The following is a 16,772-nucleotide window of genomic DNA, read 5'->3' as shown; positions in this document are numbered from 1 at the left end:
TCTTACTTGCTTCATTTAATATGATCATCTCTAGGTTCATCCACGTTGCTGCAAATGACATTATTTCATTCTTCTTTATGGCCGAGTAGTATTCCATTGTATCTATACCACATCTTCTTTAACCATTCATTTGCTGATGGACGTTTAAGTTGTTTCCATGTCTTGGCTATTGTGAATAGATCTAGCACCACGTTTTGATTCTTCTCTGAGGAAGTCACAAACCAAGCATGCTTTGCTTGACTTGTAGTGCTTTAAAAAATTAATTGCCAACATTTAAAAAGTAGTAGATTTTGGGACTTCCCTGGTCATCCAGTGGTAAAGAATCTGCCTTCCAATGCAGGAGATGAGGGTTCGATCCCTGGTCGGGGAACTAAGATCCCACGTGTCAATGGGGCAACTAAGCCTGCGTGCCACAACTACTGAGCTCTCATGCCTTGGCGAGAGAGCCCGCATGCCACAAACTACAGAGCCCACGCATCCTGAAGCCTGAGCACCACAACTAGAGAGAGAAAACCCACATGCCACAACTAGAGAAAGACCCCTGCACCACAACTATAGAGAAGCCTGAGTGCCACAAAGAAGAGCCCATGCCACAAGTAAGACCTGACGCAGCCAAAAAAATAAAGAAAATAAATTAAAAAACAAAAGAAAACAGAAAACCAAACAAACAAAAACCATGCCAATCTACACTGTACTGATGCAATCACCTCAATTATTAAGGGAAAATAGAAATATGTAGGACAGTGTGTATTTTATCTAAAAAAAAAAATGAAAATACAAAACAAAACAAAAAACCACAACCCCTCCCCCCCAAAAAAGTAGTAGATTTCATACAGATGTACAGCTTCTTTTAAAGATTAGAGAGGCAATATGGTACAGTGATGAAGAGGCAGGATTTGGCAGCCAGAATACTTGGGGTCAAAACCCTGCTGTGTGTGCCTGAGCCCACTGCGTTCACGCACCTTACTTTCCTGGTCTGCGACGTGCTGATGAAGAATGACAGTGCTTCTCTCGCACAGCTGTTGCTGTAAGGATTGAGGTTTTATACGTAAAGTGACTGGAGCAGCGCACACAGGATACACGACGCAAGTGGTTATCACGATGATTATCCAGCACCCCTGGATGCACGTTCCCCCTCTCTCCTTTAGATGGAGCCTCAGCCCCCCATTTGCCGAGTTTGGGAGTCTGGGATGCACATCAGGTTCATGGGCAGCTTTCCCCTCTGCTTCTTTAAATTAATCTTTCTCCATCCTCTTTGCCACTTCCAAATTTGGTTGCTATTATCTATTTTTCTTTTCCTCTCCCCTTTACGAGGTTTTTGCCTCTTGAAAAATCTCACACTGTCGTTTTAAAACGGGGGTATGGGATAGGAGCAGGCTACATACGTGTGTTCAAGCTAGCATCTTTTGACTCACAAAGTTTTAAAATCGCTGGTCATCCGTCACTGTCAGAAACGGGTTCTCACAGTGAATGTGGATTCTTTTCTTCTCAAACCGTTGTTGGAAGAGGGAGAAAATGACAGTCCCTATCTTTTGTTTAAAACACTTTTTCTGTATCTGAAGACAGGTGAAATCTTCTGAAGTGTGAAGATAATTAAATGTGAATCATTCCAAGAATATTCTATAATGTCTAGCTGGTCATGGAACATACTCTGCTAGTTAAGATACTCCGCTCAAAGGGCCTGAAAAACTGTCCAAACTATACTGGAGAAGCAGAGACACACACACACACAACACACACACACACACACACACACACACACAGACTCATACAATCATTCAGTTTTACTTTCATTGTAACCATATATGCATATACACATACACACACATAGATACATGTATATATATACTACCTGGCAAGTAAAACTAGTTATTTGATTTGAAATGGAGCAGTGAGTACAGTCTTTATTGCAAAGTAGGCAAAAAAACACGAACCGTTCTCTTCTAAATACGTTTAAGACGTAAGGCGAAAATGACAGATTTGTTGTGCTTGCCACAAAGGCTGCTTTATGATTTTACAAAAAATAAAGCAAGCCTTTGTTCCTGCAAACAATTCAGTCACAACCTAAAAGGAAAGCCGACAAATTAACTGCACTCACAAAATGCTGTCTTTTGCTTTTCTGATATAGGATCTGGGAAGATTCATCAATCAGATGGTGGCAGGGATGAGTGGTGGTGTGACAGCACAGCCAACGTTAAGTCAGATAGAAAGGATTTGAATCCTGTTTATTAGCTCTGGGTCTTTGGGCAGGTTATCCAGCTGAGCCTTACTTTCCTTTTTGTAAAATGGGCACAGATTTCAGGATTAAATGAGAAAATACATATAAACTGCTTAGTGTCACGCATGGTACAAAGTAGATAAAACTACCTTGTAATAAAATCTCAAAAGAAAACATCGATACCAAGAGGTCTTTGCTGACAACCACACACGGCAGAGACAAGCATGGTTCTGATGTGAAAGGCAGGTGAGCTGCATTGGGGCTCTGGTTTCTGATTGGCTGACGTGTCAGAGCTTCAGGACGCTGCTTTTTGTCCCAAGCTGCATCCTTCTGCGAGGCTGCTCCACTTTATTTGCTATGATAAATCACTCCATATTTTAGCAATAACATCAATAAAAGTAATGTCTGATGCTAATGTGCTATGAATGTCTCATCAGGAACTTAAGAAAATAAGTCTAAAACTGCTACCACATCCAAAATCAGAGGGACTCATTTCTCAGTCAATTAGGTATGAAGAGTGAGCCTTAAGCCAAGTGTGAAGGCTCCGATGGTACGCTTCCCGAGATGGAGGTCTGTTTCCCACTACTCAGAGCTTTCACAAGATGAAGATACAGAAAGAGGACTTTGTACAAAGATACTGAGAAACATCCATAAACCCCTGCCGTGACTCAGTTTCCCAAACAGTACCTGTGTGTGTGTATGTGTGAGAAGAGGGTCCTTTGATTTCCTACTTAGGTAGGATAACTATGACTGGCACTAAATTTTGTGGGGTAGACCCTTGCTTAAAATATTTCCTGAGGCTCTTGGTGGAAAATATTGATCATTGTAATAACATTCATCACAGTTCACGATGTGTTCTGGGCACCTTACACATACTAACTTATTTAATCTTCTCAACAATGCTACAAAGACGGTAATGAGCATGCCATCTTACAGGCAAGGAAACTCAGCACAGAGAGGTCGAGAGTTGGGAAGCAGGGCAGTCTGGGCTCTGAGTCCTTGCTCTTCATCATGTTCCGAGTTCACGCCTGTTCAGTTCATGCGACAGCCTTTGCGCAAACACCTATATTCCTCACCACCCTCAGGCTCGTTTCCTGGAGTGCACACGGGTTAGAAGAACATTGTTTACAGGCAGACTCCTCATTCCCTCCTTCAACACAGACAGGGATTAAACAAGCACCTCGTATGTGCCAGGCACTGTGCTAGACCTCAGGAATTTACTATTTCATAACAATGAAGATGGATTCTGTTGTTTTTCCTTTAGCAAATTCTGCTTTCTCAACTGGCAAAATATGAGTATTTTCCATGAGGAGACACAAGCTCAGGATGGTGATGATTCATGGTGTAAATGGAGCTAGAGCTCTAGAAGGGCTGACAGGCATGTTTGACAAGCTTACGTGTCATTTCTCTATCCAGAAATAGCACAAAACTTTCAGCTTCTGGGAATAGCTTTAGCTTACAGCTGGTTAACATTCAGGCAGTTCTTGTGGGGGTTTGGGGTAGTTTCCACAACTGGTATTAAAATCGGTTTTAGAAGTAATACTTAGTACTTATGTAACATCATCATACAGCATAATTTTATACGATTCTTTATGTGAATAAAATATTTTGTAGTTGTGTGTACATGGCCACACCTGAAACAAACTGAACATATAAATATTGACTTTAAAAAAGGAATCTATCACAGGATTAATTTTTAAAGGGATACTCTCTTTTATAGTTAAATTATAGTTTTATATATATTAATTGTTACGAATAAATCTATTACAAGTTGCCATATGATCCTGCAACTCCACTCCTGGGCACATATCCAGACAAAACTATAATTCAAAAAGATACATGCACCCCTATGTTCACTGCAGCACTATTTACAATAGCCAAGACATGGAAACAACCTAAATGTCCATCAACAGATGAATGGATAAAAATGATGTGGTGCATACACACACACACACACACACACACACACACGAATACTACACAGCCATAGAAAGGAATGAAATGATGCCATTTGCAGCTATATGGATGGACCTAGAGATGATCATACTAAGTGCAGTAAGTCAGAAAGAGAAAGACAAATAACATATGATATCCCTTATATATGGAATCTAAAATATGACACAAATGAACTTATCTACGAAACAGAAACAGACTCACAGACATAGAGAACAGACTTGTGGTTGCCAGGGTGGGGAGGAGGGGTGGATGGAGAGTTTGGGACTAGCAGATGCAAACTATTATATATAGAATGGATAAACAACAAGGTCCTAGTGTATAGCACAGGGAACTATATTCAATATCCTGTGATAAACCATAATGGAAGAGAAAAATAAATAAATAAAATTGCTTTCCAAAAAAAAGAAAAAAAGAATAAATCTGTTGCATTAAAAAAGACCATTCTCTTAAGTAAAATTTTAGAGTAAAATAACAGTGTGGCAAAACACATGGTAACAGAAGCTTCCGAGGAATAGGTGTCTTCTGTATATGCACCAGTAGTAAGCTAAGCATTTTGAAGGACTCAAAACTTAGCACTGGGCCTCGGTACTCAGAGTGTCTTTACTGAATGAAGACAGGAGGAGGAAAGAATGGGGTGGAAGCAGGGTCTCTGTGTGTAGCCAGCAGGCTATGCACTCCCTGCCTAGCTCCAAGAGGTACCACTTTGACGGCTAACTCTGATGGAATAAATGAATGGAATGGGATAAACACAATAAATGAGAGCAGGGTTAAAGTTACGCGGGGGTTGCAGAAGCCACCTGGAGCCCCAAATATTTTTAGAATAGTAAGTTCTGATGAGTTCTCCCTTACTCTCAGCAAGCACAGCTGTTGACAGAACAACGGCATGCCATCTCTGCTTTGTAATGAACAAACTGAGAGGGTAAGCGACTCAGTTAAAGGCATAAATGACTTTAGTAGCACCTAGAGTAGGTCTGGAGTCTCCAAAATCCCATTTCATCTTTCTACTTACTATACAGAGGCACGCCAGGTACATCAGTCCTACTTTGCTCCCAGTGTTGGGGATTGGGAGAGATATAGGGTCTCATACCTATGGCTTCTTATTCTTTGTTTTTATTGTTGTTATTAATTAATTAATTATTTATTGGCTGTGTTGTGTCTTCATTGCTGCATGCGGGCTTTCTCTAGTTGCGGTGAGTGGGGGTTACTCTTCGTTGTGGTGTGCAGGCTCCTCATTGCCGTGGCTTCTCTTGTTGCGGAGCATGGGCTCTAGGTGCGTGGGCTTCAGCAGTTGTGGCACATGGGCTCAACAGCTCATGGGCTTAATTGTTCCGTGGCATGTGGGATCTTCCTGGAGCAGGGATCGAACCCGTGTGCCCTGCATTGGCAGGCGGATTCTTAACCACTGCGCCACCTGGGAAGTCCCTATGGCCTCTTATTCTTAACATTTATTTCATATTGTAGCACCACTATTTTTGGTGTTGCTTTAGATATGTGTGATTTATTGGTTATTGAGAAAACTTCCTTTTCAGTGTTAAATTTATATTGTCAAAGTTGAATTGGACAGTTCCCATTTCATGCGCCCAACTAAGGATTCTTTATTTTTGCCTTAGCCACTGACATAAATGCTATCCGGCAGAGTGTAGGGAGGCACCTTTATGTAGCCTCATTACTCGTCTCTGGAAGGGACCACCCCCTGGTCACAGATGTTGCTTCCAGGTCTCCTTTGGTCTTCACGCATTAATCATTTGCTTCATGTTCTTGGAGCACTTATGGGTGAACTTAGTTTATGGATGTTAAAAGCACAGACACCTCAATTTCCATTCTACAAAATTCCACTCGGGCTGAAATTTTCAAAGTTGTTCTCCCAAAGGATTTATAAATCTAGAGCCCGAGGAAAAGAGGGAATTAAACACATTTATATGTTCTGCTTTTCTTTTTGGTTTGGTTACCCAGGAATTCAGCAAGTTACTAAAGCAAGAGACAGTATTTTATTCTTGCAAAGTGGATTAGAGATGCATAGTGGACACAGATGGGAAGATAGTCTCAATAGACTGTTGTGAAAACTTAATCCACCATATAGCAAAATGTAGAGAACCTCTATGCCTTTACATGCTCATCTCATTATTCATGTGGGGTGTGTGAGTAATATATTTATTGAGTACTTACTCTTTATTTGCCAGGGACTATACTAGGTATATAAATATGTTAATTTATTTAACACTGTGAATAACCTACAAAATGAGGATATTTTGCAAATATCCTTATTTCCATTTTACTGGGAAGAAACCTAAGATTGAAGAGAGTTACAGTACCTTGTTCCATTCACACGGCTATTAAGTGCTGGAGGGTGACTGGCTCTACCATTCTGTATCATTAGGTAGAAACTTGGCAATGACACTGAAGACATTTGCCATACCTTGTAAACCATCTGACAAGACAATTTTCTAATATCTTCTTAAAATTCTATGTTAAAAAATAAAATCACTTCTACTTACAACTTATGGTTATTCCAAGTTCCACATTGTGTTTCTTAGGGAGCTTTACATGAAATGTTCCACTACTCGGGATGACAGACTCTGTAATTTCAAAACAAAAAAGAATGTGTTTATAGAAGACGAAGAAGAATGGAGCACCAGTCAATGAAAATGTATCAGGAATACTTGTATCATCGTCATCTTGTAGTAGTTGAAGCTGTAGGGATTGCTGTAAAATCCTGATAAACCAAGCTCCTGGTGAAGAACAGACATCCTACCCACAGGCAACAGTGTGTAATTCACAGCAACAGTCCCGTTTAGTATTTTTAAAGTTTGACTTAGACAGCATCTCCATCAAATTTACTTAGGATGCAAATTAAAAATAACCTGAATCATCCCAGATCTGTGGAATCACAATCTCTGAAGACAAAGCCTAGAAATCTGCATTTTAAACATATTCTTAGGTATACTAAAGTTGAAGAACCAAATGTAGTTATATTCTTTTCTACCCCCAACCATATTTTTTCAGAGTTTATTATTCAGCAGTTTTTTTTGTTTGTTTGTTTTTTTCATTCATAGCTGGGGGAAATTGGTTTCAGGAAAGATTTCAGTTAGCTGTGATGGTTATTGATTTGGAGGAGTGGAGATGTGCCTTAATTTGTAAGGTAAATGGAGAAAACACACTTAAAGATGTAGAAGCAGGAGTGATATTCAAAATATCTCACAACCAGAATGGTCCTGACCACAACCAACCAGACTAAACGCTAAGCAGATTTGGAACAGAGGGACTCAGGAGGTCCCAACTGCACCAAGAATGATCCTCTAGTTTCTGGATCATGGGGAGATTTGGGGGAGGAGCAGGAGGGCAGGGGGCACTGGAAGAGTGACGATGGGCTCAGATGTTGGCCAACCAGTAGAGAAGTAAGCTAATGTAGCAACAGAGAGGCAAGCAGTGTATACTGGTTGATTCTCAACCCTGAATAGAGCTACGGTGACTTTACCAGGGCTTGGCCAGTAATGGAGAAAGAAAGGAATTGCTACATTCTCTTAAATATGCTCTTCTTAAAATTCCTTTAACAGTCTGGGAGACCTTCAATTAGAGATAAGATTGAAAAATAAATAAAATAAAACAGAAATATCCTCTGAAGAGGTAACACCTAGTCACACTAAGTTGCTAATGACTATAATCCTTTCTTGAAGGTTTTAGACACGGGTGGGAAGGGGTGGCAAGAAGCAAAGGAAACATTAGCATAAGGAGAGGCTTGTGGGATGGCTGAGTGAAACCACTTTTTCTGCTTGATTTTGCTCCAAGCCAGCTCCCTGACCTGCACACAAAGAATTAACTGCAGCTGCTGTGATGTGGGTAGAACTACTAGGTCCTCAGGCCCCAGTCCAATTTGTTAATCATGTATGTAACACATTTTGAGTCTCTGCAAAGCAGAGGTGAGAGTTGAGATGGCCTCATGGAAACATTCCTTGTTCTGCCTTCATCTGCTCTTTCTGGACTTTTCTACTTTCCCATGAAGAATTTAGGCAATAAACCTTTTACAAGTTTGAAAACTTGATCTTCCAACTCAGAAGATTTGCCATAGACAGTTAAACTGGAGAACACAATAAAAATTTGAATTTCCTGGGCCCTCCAGGGTTCTAGAAAGTCATCTGTGAAGAAGGCTCCCCAAACTGCCCTAGTCAGTTTCAGCTGAGGCCACTGGGTAAAGGCAAGTCTGCCCTCTCTGGCCACCTCCTTCCTCCCAATTCTTTCCTCACTTCCCTGGGGCGTGAGGGAATCTGTGGCCTCTTCCCACTTCCTCCCTCTCTTCTTAATTCTCCTGTCCTGTCAGGTGTGGCCCGGTGAGTGTCACAGACCCTGAGCTCGAATCTTTGGCTCTGCTGTTGTCCTCAACTAAGACTCAGTTAAGATGTGCCAGGAAGTAACAACATATGTTTATTTATTTATTCATGAAGAATTTATATCCATCCCATTTCCTAATCGGAACTTGAGACAGATAATTATTTATTTTTCCCAACAGATTTCAAAAAGACTAGCTGATTTTAATATAATGGGGCAGAACAAGAGGAATGAGGTTAAGTAATAAGCATCTCGGCATGCCACTTCCTTACTTCATGTGCTCCAAGTATCACAAATATTAAAAAGATTCTCACTTCTAAAAGATTTCTCAAATCCTTCCTTTCATCTCTTTCCGGAGTCTTCACGAAGGCTAATTACTACCTTCTTCCCACCACCAAAAGAGAAAGTTTAGGACTTTGGAATTAGCATGCAGACGCAGGGCAGAGAGGATATTTGCAAGTGTCTAGTTTGGCCCATACTCACCAATAGCCAGACTGCAGAGAGAAGGAAGAAAGAAACAAGTGTTCTTGAGGAGAGAGTATGAGATCGTGGAGAAAGGCAGCAGCTGGCTCTGACAGCCCCTGGTTCTAGCCCTTCCCTGTCCTCAAAGGCTGAGAAACACCTGTGGGTTACCAGGAAATGCCTCTTTTCTGTCTAAATTAGCTTGAGTGCATTTCTGTTGATTGCAACTGAAAGATCCCTTGTGAACACGTTGATCCAGTAGGAGAAAAGGGATGGGAGCCAAACAGAAAGCCCCCACAAGTGTTCTGAGTGCAGCAGGAATAAATTTTCGATTACTTGGATAAAGTACGCCAAGTGGTCCATAAGTAAATGTATTAGAAGCTTTAGAGGAACAAACAGCTTTGCTATTTAGAGAATTCATTTCATGTATATTTGTTTTAGTGTTATCAGTTTTACAAAAACGTTCTCTGTGAAAGGGGAGGGGAGCGTATTGTATATATATGTGCACCCACTTATGTATATGCTATCTTGCCGAAGATGCTATACAAGTAAGTATTTGATTCATAAGGGCTGGAACACACAGATCTAAAATAGTTACTATAGCAACATTTTGCTTTACATTTTTAACGTAGGGAATCTTGACCAAGATTAACATTGTTAATGACACTGGAGAAGACATTATCACTTCCTGGAAAACAGTAATAGATCACTTTTGACTACATAAGATTTGAAATATTTATAATGATGAACAAATATCAACAAATGAATCTCTTTGATCAAGCTGTGGCCTCATTTTAATCTTTAAATGCCTACATGATTTATTTTCTATTTGGTAATTTTTCCCCCATACAATTATTTAGCTGTTAAAGCAAAGGCACAATTAATTGGGGGTTCCTTAAGGACATACTAATACAGAGGAAAAAGATCCAGTATTTGGAGAAACAATAGGTTTAGAATAAGTAAACAGAACATTTATTTTCTTAGACTCCCGTGTGATTATTTTGTGCTTCCCTGGTTTTGCTTTATCTTTGTTAATACTATAATTAAAAACACATGTGGGTAAACAAAGGCCTCCTCCTTTCCAATTGGTCTGCTTTTTCTGCCCGAAGCATTCACTGTTGGCACAGTAAGATAACCACCACATCACCATTCATCAACCTGGATATCCTTGTGAGATTTCAAAAAATTAAGGGATTATAAGGGAGGTATATGGAAATGTTTAACTACCACTGACTCAGAGAAAAACACTGGGGGCTCCAGTAATGATGCCAGACATCATCTGATAGGATTTTTCACTGAGGCTTCTTTCCAGGACGAAGCTGTATTTTTTCCAACAAAATAACTTCAGCATTAAAGTATAACAGAAACTTCAAGTACTCGTGATACTGTACACTGGTGTTTAAAAGACAGTATTGAAAAGGGCAAAATGTAAATTATGCATATGTTATGATTATAGCTTTACCAAATTATATGTATGGTAAAGGACTTTGGTAAAGAAATATAAAAAAATAAATTTCTGTTTATTAAAGTGATAGGGTTATAAGTAACTTCAGTGTTACTGAAGAATTCCTTGAACATTACCACAATTTGTTAGGACAGTGGTACCCATGTAAAGAGAGACATTTAGGCAAAAGTGTACTCACAGCCAAGCTTTTTAACCACTCTCTCTGTCACTTAGAATGTTTATAAAATAGAGACAGGTAATCTCTAAGATCCAGTAGTTTGGGAATTAGTATCTGGGTATGATATATTTCTAAGGAAGAAAGGGAAATGAATGGTGGTTCATATCTAGACAATTAGGAGTGAATCCAGAAGGTCAGGCAGTCTTGAAATATCGAGAGATATCCTACCAATGTTCTAAGCTCTCAACTGGCTAAAAAAAGATTTTCCGGATTCCAGCAGTTTTCAATACATTCCAGTACACTGGAATGACTAACTAGACTGTTTGAGGATTCCGATGCTGTGTCTAGGCTCGAGAGAATCAATTAGTGATGCCTGCCAAAAGCACGCAAGGAGGGAATGACAGGATGGGGGCATATTTTTCCTGGCCCTATTTTACACCATTTCTATTCATTTCAAATGGATTGATTTCTGGAACAATTGAAGGCAAGGGGAGATGGCCTTAGGTCCCTTTTTCCTGTCCCTTATTCAAGCAGGTTGGTACGGAGCAAAGTAGGTTTAATAGATATAGTTTCTGTCGTTTTTTAAATAAATTTATTTATTTATGGACTGCTTTGGGTCTTTGTTGCTGCACACAGACTTTCTCTTGTTGCAGTGAGTGGGGGCTACTCTTCATTGTGGTGCGTGGGCTCCTCACTGCGGTGGCTTCTCTTGTTGTGGAGCAGGGGCTTTAGGCATGTGGGCTTCAGTAGTTGCAGCACGCAGGCTCAACAATTGTGGTGCATGGGCTTCATTGCTCAGTGGCACGTGGGATCTTCCTGGGGCAGGGATCGAACCTGCGTCCCCTGCATTGGCAGGTGGATTCTTAACCACTGCGCCACCTAGGAAGTCCCTAGTTTCTGTTTTTGTAGGAGCTCAAGCCTAAGGTATATAAATATTATATATATATAAATATATATATTTAACATATATGGATTAAACAAATATATAATGGATTACATATATATAATGAATTAAACAAATAATGAACAAATGTTGGGGATACACATAAAATAAAAATGCATACATAGTACAAGTAAGTACTTAGTAAATACCGCTGTGGGGAAGGTCAATTGTGCTGGCCATGCCACTGCTGGAATGTAGTAGGTAGATGCTACTCAAGATTCTACGGTGCACAGGATAGATAGCTCCCCTCAACTAACAATGTCAGTAGGGAAGAGGCTCCGAAATGCTGCTGTTTCATGCTAGGAACCCTACTATCTTTTTGAAGAGGCAGTGTAATATGACATGGAAAAGACAGGTGCAAGGCAACAGACCCGGGATCTACCATTCACTTTGCTGTATGATCTTGAGTTTCCCACCTGAGCCTCCGTTTTCCCATTCATAAATAAGTGAAGGTATTGGATTAGAACAGCCCTCCCACCATGAATGTTCTATGATTATAGTAAGTATTAATACATTCTGGGACCACTGGACAGCCTTTACAGTATATAAAACTATACCCTCAGTGCAATCTGACTGATCCTTACAAGGTCTTTTACTGGCTCCTGCTTGGTCACAGCGGACAGGCAGGGGAAGATGCCACACCTAAGCTGGGCCAATTAGATGCTTTCTCTTGGGAATTAGAAATCAAAACTGGCTGGTCCTGGCTGTGCACGTTAGCAAGGATGGGGCAATCATGTATAATCAGAAGTCAGAGAAAACTTGCACAGAGACAAAGGGAACAGATGTGAAGAGATATGCACCACTGAGAGACCAGGAACCTCAGAGAAGCAATGGGTCTGAAACCAATTCTTGGTGAAAACTGAAGTTCCTGATCCTACTCCCTCAGGACAGCCAATGGTACTTCATTCATTCATTCACCAAGTATTGGCTGAGAGCCTCCTGTATTCCAAGCACTATTTTGGGTGCAGGGGTACATTCTTGAACAAAAGACACAAAGTCCCTGACATCACAGATTTTCCTACCGGAGAAGACAAGACAATAAACAAGTAAGTGTAGTGCATAACATCAGGATGTGAGAAGGCCTAAGGAGAGCCACAAATCTCGGCAAGGGGACAGAGAGTACTAGATGTTGCGGAAGGCTTCTTTGAGCAATGAGCACTTGAGCAAAAATCTGAATGAGGTGAGCAAACCACCCAAACTGAAGAGCTGCCCAGGCAGAGGGAACAGCAACTGCAGAGATGCTCTGATGGCATTGGGCTTGGGACGTCAGGAGCAGCTAGTTCACAGTCCCTCTCATTCCAACTTCCTGCCCTCCTCCTGAGAGATTTCACTATGTGGACGCTCCTCCCGTCACACTGCATCCCCCTCTCCCAGACCTCTGGTTGAACGATATTTGCTTCCACTCAGCTTCACTTCGGCAACTCACTACCCGGAGCCTTGCTGGACCTCTGAAATCCTAAACTCGAATATGTCATTTTGACTTCAGCCTCCTAGCCCTCTCGTCTCCTTCCTCTCCCCCCATTTTTCTTCCTGAAGACTCCCAGTTCCTTCACTGCTCCCTTTCCTTCGGATCTCTTACGCTGATCCTTTACTGATTTCCATCCCCCTCTAACCCAGATTCTTTCAAGCACAGGCAGTATGTGTAGTAGTTAGAGCATGACCTTTGGAGCTGCACTGCCATGTTAAAATCCCAGCCCTACCATTAACAGGGGCGTCCGTTTTCCGGGGACTAATAATCGTAACCTTCTCCATCGCTGTTTTAAGGACTAAATGAGTTAGTGCACACACAGCGCCTAGGAAAGTAATATGCCATAGAGTAAGCATTTGATAAATATTAGGATAATTTTGCTGCTATTATCATAATTATCCCTCTGCTCTTCCTGCAACGAGAAGAACCTCTGTGACTTAAGCGCTCCTTCTTTGAAACGGCTCTAGAAATCTCAGTCTCTGGAAATCTCAGTCTCTGGATCAATCTAATCACCTGCTGTCTCTGCTTTCATTCTTTAGCAGCTGAGGTCTCCTGACAAAAAACTACTTGATCACGTAGGCTGATGCTGCTATAGACTTCGAGCTTCTGAACTGTGCTTTGTCTACCACCCAGCTCGAAAATCCCTTTACATGAGTCTGGCTGGTTTTCTCATTCATTTCCGCAGTAGCTATTCTAAACCTCCAACACTCTTTCCAACTCCCCAAGGTGCGGACCCTTTCACCTTAGTTTGACAGTTCTTATGTGATCTTCCTAAACACAGCTGAAAATGTAACTATAGTCTCACATCCTTCTCTTCAAACTCCTAGGGAGAGGTCTTCTGCCTTCTGTCTTAGACTAGTTACCTAACGATGTTCTAGGTAACGTCTCTTCTCATCCCTTGGGAAACCCATATCTACCAATTATCTCCTTTCACTCTCATTTGTTTTGGGCCCCAGACATGCTCAGAGCTCTCCAATCTTTTTTTCTTTTTTTTTGGTCCAATCTTAACAAAACAATAAAACAAAGTAACATACCCCTCTGAACGCGGAATCCCCCTCTATCTGTTGTCCCATCTTTCATCGACAGCTAAATGTCTTGATATCGCCAAATGTCCCGTGGGGCAAAACTGACTTGGTTGAGAACCACTTATCAGAAGATAAGACAGCAGAAAATAGAGCACCGAGTATATAACTAAATGTTGCAGAAGTTCTCAAAAGAGGAGCCCTTGGTGGCCTCCAGTCCTTTTCATCTATTCCCTGCATTTTTCCTGCTAAACTGTCTTCACTTCCTTGGCAGAGAATAAGAACCGCTTGTCTGTACTTCTCTAACCTTTCTTCCCTCACCCCTCAGCTCCCTGCAATCTGACTCCTGTCCCCCAGTTCCTTGAAACTTCTCTGCAATGTCTTTCTTCCTAATTGCTGAATCCAGTGGACATTGCCTTTCCTGCCTTTATTGCCTGAATTCTCCAGAGCACTTTCATGCCATTGACCATGCCTTTTGCCTTGAGACTCTTGCTTTAGCTTCCAAAATGTCACCTTTGTGGGTTCTCCTTCCACTTCTCCTACAGCATCTTCATCGCCTCCCTTGTTAGCAACCTTTCCCTTTAAATCTTGGTATTCCTCAAGCAGAGTCCTCTCCTCAGTCCCCTTCTTATCGCTACTCTTTCCCTAGTGGTGCCCTTTATTCCGTGAGTTTAACCATCACTGCCATGCCGGTCACTCTTCAGTCCTGCTCTCCAGCACAGACCCCAATCCCCGGCTCTGGGAGGTACAGCCTGCAGTCTCCTGGGCGCTTCCTTCTGCATTCCAGTGGCAACACACATTCAGCAAGTCTGTACTTAGCTTTCAGCAGTTCTTTCTCATGTCTGATTGGCTATAAGGTCCCTGAAGATGTCTATCCTTTCTATTCTTTCCTTCAATGATCTGAACACAGCACAGTGCCTAGCACTTAGTAAACTGGTGCGTGGTAACTGTCTTTTGAGTAACGAATGAATGTGCTTGTCCTTTTTTCCTACTATTGGCAGTGGATTTGCCTACTCATGTTTAAAGCAGAACTCTTTTTATTATCCCCAAATTTCTACACTTCAAGTCTTCTTCTCACTTAAAGACATCACTATGTGCTCAACCACTCACCTTTATAACTCAGGGTCATTACAATCTTCCCTTTCTCTCCTCTTCTGTATCCATCCCATAAGCAAATTGTGTTAGCTCTGCTTCAAGCCATGTTCTAAACGTCACTCTCTGTCACCATCTCTAGCACTACCACCTTGTCCAAGCCACTAGTCTTCTGCTACGATCTTCTGTTTTTTTCTGATTTTGCTACTGTCCCCCTACACTTCATAAGGATCTCTCCAAAACATCCATTGGGTTACCTCACTCTCCTCCATAAAATGCTCCATGACTTTGTTACGCTTATATAACATAAAATTGTTCCAAGGCAGGTCTTCCCTGGTGGCACAGTGGTTAAGAATCCACCTGCCAAAGCAGGGGACATGGGTTTGAGCCCTGGTCCGGGAAGATCCCACATGCAGTAGAGCAATTAAGCCCATGTGCCACAACTACTAAGCCTGTGAGCCACAACTACTGAGCCCATGTGCCACAACTACTGAAGCCTGTGCGCCTAGAGCTTGTTCTCTGCAACAAGAGAAGCCACTGCAGTAAGAAGCCTGCACACTGCAATGAAGAGTAGCCTCCGCTTGCCGCAACTAGAGAAAGCCCGCGCGCAGCAATGAAGACCCAATGCAGCCAATAAATAAAAATAAACAAATAAATAAAATTTAAAAAAATTATACCGAGGTAATGCAGTGGCCTATTCCAACCTCTCCCACCCCACCTCTAAATCCAAGCCTGACTCCTTTCCCCGGCTCCCTTATGTGCTCCAGCAAGAGCCCTTTTTGCTGTTCCTCAAATCCACCAAGCTCATTACTCAGACCCACGTCTTTTACACTGGCTGCTCCCTCTGTCTGGAATGCTCTCCTTCTAAATTCTGACGTGGCTGGCTCCTTCTCAACCTTCAAATCTCTGCTCAAATGTCCCTTCCTTAGAGAGTCACCTTATGGGGGGAAAAAACCCTACAGTCATGCTCTAACCTCCATTCTGCTTTATTTTCCTCAGAGCATTATTACTGTCTAAATTTATCTTTATTGATTTTTAAATTAACTTTCTGTACTGCTATAATATAAGCTTTAAGAAGAGAGAGATTTTTTTCTCCTTTCCTGTCCACTGTTGCATCTTCATTGTATAGAAGAGTAACTGGCCCACAGCAAACATTCAGCAAATATTTGTTGGGGTAACGTGATCCCTACGTCAAAAGACATACCTTTATTGACTGGTAAAGGTTGTTGGGTCTAATGAGAGAGTATTTCATTAGAGAAGACAATCTTCTTAAATGGGAACTAGCACCGACCTCTAAAACCTGTACAAATATTCCCTCCACGACCAAACTTAAGTCATATAAATGCACTTGCTGTTTCTGACATTAAGTTCAGTCTCTCTCTCCTATTGCAAGTCTCCATCGCTACTGAAATAGTCTTGATAAGGTCTTCCTTGTCATTTTTAACAAGCGTCTGGTGCAATTTCTCTCTAACACTAGAGACCAAATATTTACCTACAGGGCTTGCATACATCCATCTAATGAATTTTCATTGTTCCTCACAGAACTTTCTTTTTTTTTGCAGTGGTAAGAGTCAAAGAGAGGCATTTCTTGTTCCTATGACTGAAGAATATGGTTTCTCTAGCATATAGGGGAAAAGTCAGGAAGAATAAAGGCTACGCGATCTTT

The 16,772-nt window shown here is 41.4% G+C and overlaps 1 protein-coding gene across 14 annotated transcripts in view; it reads right to left on the bottom strand.

Annotated features, from left to right (window-relative positions):
* The window catches only part of GRIP1 (glutamate receptor interacting protein 1), a 690,600-nt gene that overhangs the window by 65,876 nt on the left and 607,952 nt on the right, over nucleotides 1-16,772 (bottom strand). For all 14 annotated transcript variants that reach the window (XM_057741777.1, XM_057741778.1, XM_057741785.1 and 11 more), the window contains one exon: nucleotides 6,670-6,750. In XM_057741777.1, coding sequence (XP_057597760.1) covers nucleotides 6,670-6,750 — 81 coding nt within the window. The remainder of the gene's footprint in view (nucleotides 1-6,669; nucleotides 6,751-16,772) is intronic.

The sequence above is a fragment of the Hippopotamus amphibius genome, chromosome 7 (genome assembly GCF_030028045.1).
Source record: "Hippopotamus amphibius kiboko isolate mHipAmp2 chromosome 7, mHipAmp2.hap2, whole genome shotgun sequence".
Taxonomy (NCBI): Eukaryota; Metazoa; Chordata; class Mammalia; order Artiodactyla; family Hippopotamidae; genus Hippopotamus; species Hippopotamus amphibius.
The sequence above is the reverse complement of the archived record's forward strand: the minus strand, read 5'-3'. Positions and strand labels throughout refer to the sequence as shown.